This window comes from Phragmites australis, chromosome 6 (assembly GCF_958298935.1).
Source record: "Phragmites australis chromosome 6, lpPhrAust1.1, whole genome shotgun sequence".
NCBI lineage: Eukaryota > Viridiplantae > Streptophyta > Magnoliopsida > Poales > Poaceae > Phragmites > Phragmites australis.
The window spans coordinates 31,284,259-31,286,809 of NC_084926.1; the positions used below are offsets into that span (position 1 = coordinate 31,284,259).

Here is a 2,551-nt window from a genome sequence, read left to right on the forward strand (position 1 = left end):
ATAATAACCACGATTCAAAAGAACAAATGTAAAGGCACTCCAAGGTCCCTGAGAATTGTTCTGCAAGAACTACATCAGCACATTCAATTGGTACTCCAAGATATATGCGAGCTGAGCTACAATTACTACACCACAATATCTTTTTCCCCTACCGTCTGTAGAAATGTTCATCCCAAAATCACATCAGTTGGTCTCACTAGTTACTAGTATGGAGTTAGTAACGCTTCTAGCTATAGCAAATGCACTTATTACCTAATGAAACAACTCCTAAAAAAATTTATTGCAAAGCAGACTCCTAGAAAACCAACTCTCCACTGGTTTTAATTTTACTGAGTGGCCGTAAAGCTTGAGTTTTAACCAGAAATAAACAAAATATCTGGTCCAATGTTAAATTGGTCATGGTAAAAAGCGTAACCTTATGCTAGTGAAAATACTCTAGCCTAGTCATGAAGCAGGTCGCAATATTTAAACACAGAACAAACGTGGTATTAGCTTGGCAAATTATATGACAAGGCCACTCAGTCAGATTCACAAAATGATGCACTAAAAAAACTAAAAAGGCTAATTATAAGAATTAAGAAACACCATGTCAACATGTACGTATCTTCAGATGGTCATTAACTAGTGAAGGAAGTACTGCAATGCTTCATACATTCAAAATGGGCACATCTAAAAAGTAATTTTGCAATAATATACTGAACTTACAATAGATTATACAAATAAAAGAGATTTAGAAATGGGTCATTGCAGATTCATCATGTCATCAACATATCATGAAAATTTCGAACCACTAACACTTGAAAAGAAAAATATCAAACAAACAATTCATAGGGTCCAATATCTCCGACACGTTCAGAGCCCTCATCCCCAAATTCTTCCAATCACACCTCCAAGTCCAAGAAAATTCAATGAAGATAGGTGGTATTCGCTACTTAGCCAAAAAAAAAAACAAACAACAAATTACAGTAATTCAATCAACTACAACAAATAGATCTACGTAGTAGATTTCCATGCAATCCCTGAATCAAATACCGAGAAAAGCCCTGTTTATAACCATTTCAAAATGATAATTCTAAGCCAACAATCAGAGTCCTCATCATACAACATCCTATGGTATCATGAACAGAATTAAAAGAGTAGTACGCTAGTTCCATCAACCACAACCACAGTAAGCAGATCTATCTGGATGTAGAGAGATCTAGCAACGGATCTGGTCAAATTAATCGGTAGGATTTCTCAGCCTCACCAATCACCATAGGTAGCTGGGGATCTTGATGCGGAGAAAGAGCATGGCCATGGCGTAGGCGACGACGACCGCGGCGGCGCCCGCGCCGCCAAAGGAGACGCGGAGGCTCCGGGGCCTGGTACGGTCGACGGCGAGGTCGAGGAGGATGATGCCGATGCCGCCAAGGAGGAACATGAATCCGGAAGAGAGGCCCTCGATGATGTACTGGCCGTTGACGCGCCCCGGGAGGAAGACGACGGGGCGGACGGCGCCGGTGGCGGGGTCCTGCGTGCTGCCGATGCCGGGGGGCTCGACGATTACGTCGTAGACGAGGCCGGAGACGACGGCGAAGTAGGTGAGGAGGATGAGGGAGAAGGCGGTCATCTGGGAGGGGAGAGCCAGATTGGACGGCAGCCTCAGGCGGGTGCGCGGCGGCCGGAGGAAGGAGAAGGGGAGCACGCGAAGGACGTGGAAGAGGGGGTCGATCGATTCGAAGTCGGATCCGGCGGCCTCGGCGCCGGCGGCGTGGTCCGATCTGGGCGGCATCGTGCGTCGGCCGGGGAGAGGAAAGACGAGTCTGGCTGGGGTATGGAGTTTCAGGTCTTTTCGGCGGCTATTGCCCTGGTGCGCGATACGAGGGCTGTTTGGATTGGAGAGGTATTTTGTTGCAATGTTTTTTGAATGAATAGTTCAGATTTGAAACAGGTAATCATATTTTTTGTTTAAACCAAGAATCGTCCTCTACTTTGAAAATACACTTTTGGAAGACAGTGATGAAAACAGTATTGTTATACGACAACAAAAGAAATTCAAAATTGAGTTCAATTTTGTTTATTTACATATTTTTGTGGCTCAATGACTCAGCTGGTGAATACCAATTCTTCATGTACATATTTTTGTGGCTCAACGACAACTTTACCTTTGTTCCGAACAAACTGGTGATTAAGCGGGTAGATTTCGGTGATGAACTTCTTGGCGATGAGTCAAGCAATAAGGTAAGTTGTTTTATGGATTAATGAGCCAAAGATTACAGTATCAAGTCAAACCACTCGATTGCCAAGACAATTATGGATGCCCAATTCACAGCAAGTCGGGATCAATTTGCACAGTTCATGACAATATGGATTATCAAGATACCAATCTGGAGCAATCCAACGAAGCATCCATGATGGATATAGACACCTCCTCCAGCAAAGGATACCCCGAGAAGTTTTCACCATCGAAAATGAGGGTGATGATCTAGGTCATCATGACAATGACCCTGTAAACACTCGGGGTCCTCTGGCCCCGGTGGCAGGTAATGGTCATCCTCATGTAGACATAACA

General features: G+C 44.1%; 1 protein-coding gene across 1 annotated transcript; it reads right to left on the reverse strand.

The window, feature by feature from the left end:
* Nucleotides 1-1,020: 1,020 nt before the first annotated feature.
* Nucleotides 1,021-1,879, reverse strand: LOC133922222 (uncharacterized). The gene has a single exon (XM_062367448.1). It carries the CDS (start codon nucleotides 1,769-1,771, stop codon nucleotides 1,250-1,252), a length of 522 nt encoding a protein of 173 aa, XP_062223432.1. The 5' UTR covers nucleotides 1,772-1,879; the 3' UTR covers nucleotides 1,021-1,249.
* Nucleotides 1,880-2,551: the final 672 nt, after the last annotated feature.

What these genes read in the sequence shown, in the direction of transcription:
- LOC133922222 (XM_062367448.1), bottom strand. Translation starts at nt 1,771, where the DNA reads ATGCCGCCCAGATCGGACCACGCCGCCGGCGCCGAGGCCGCCGGATCC.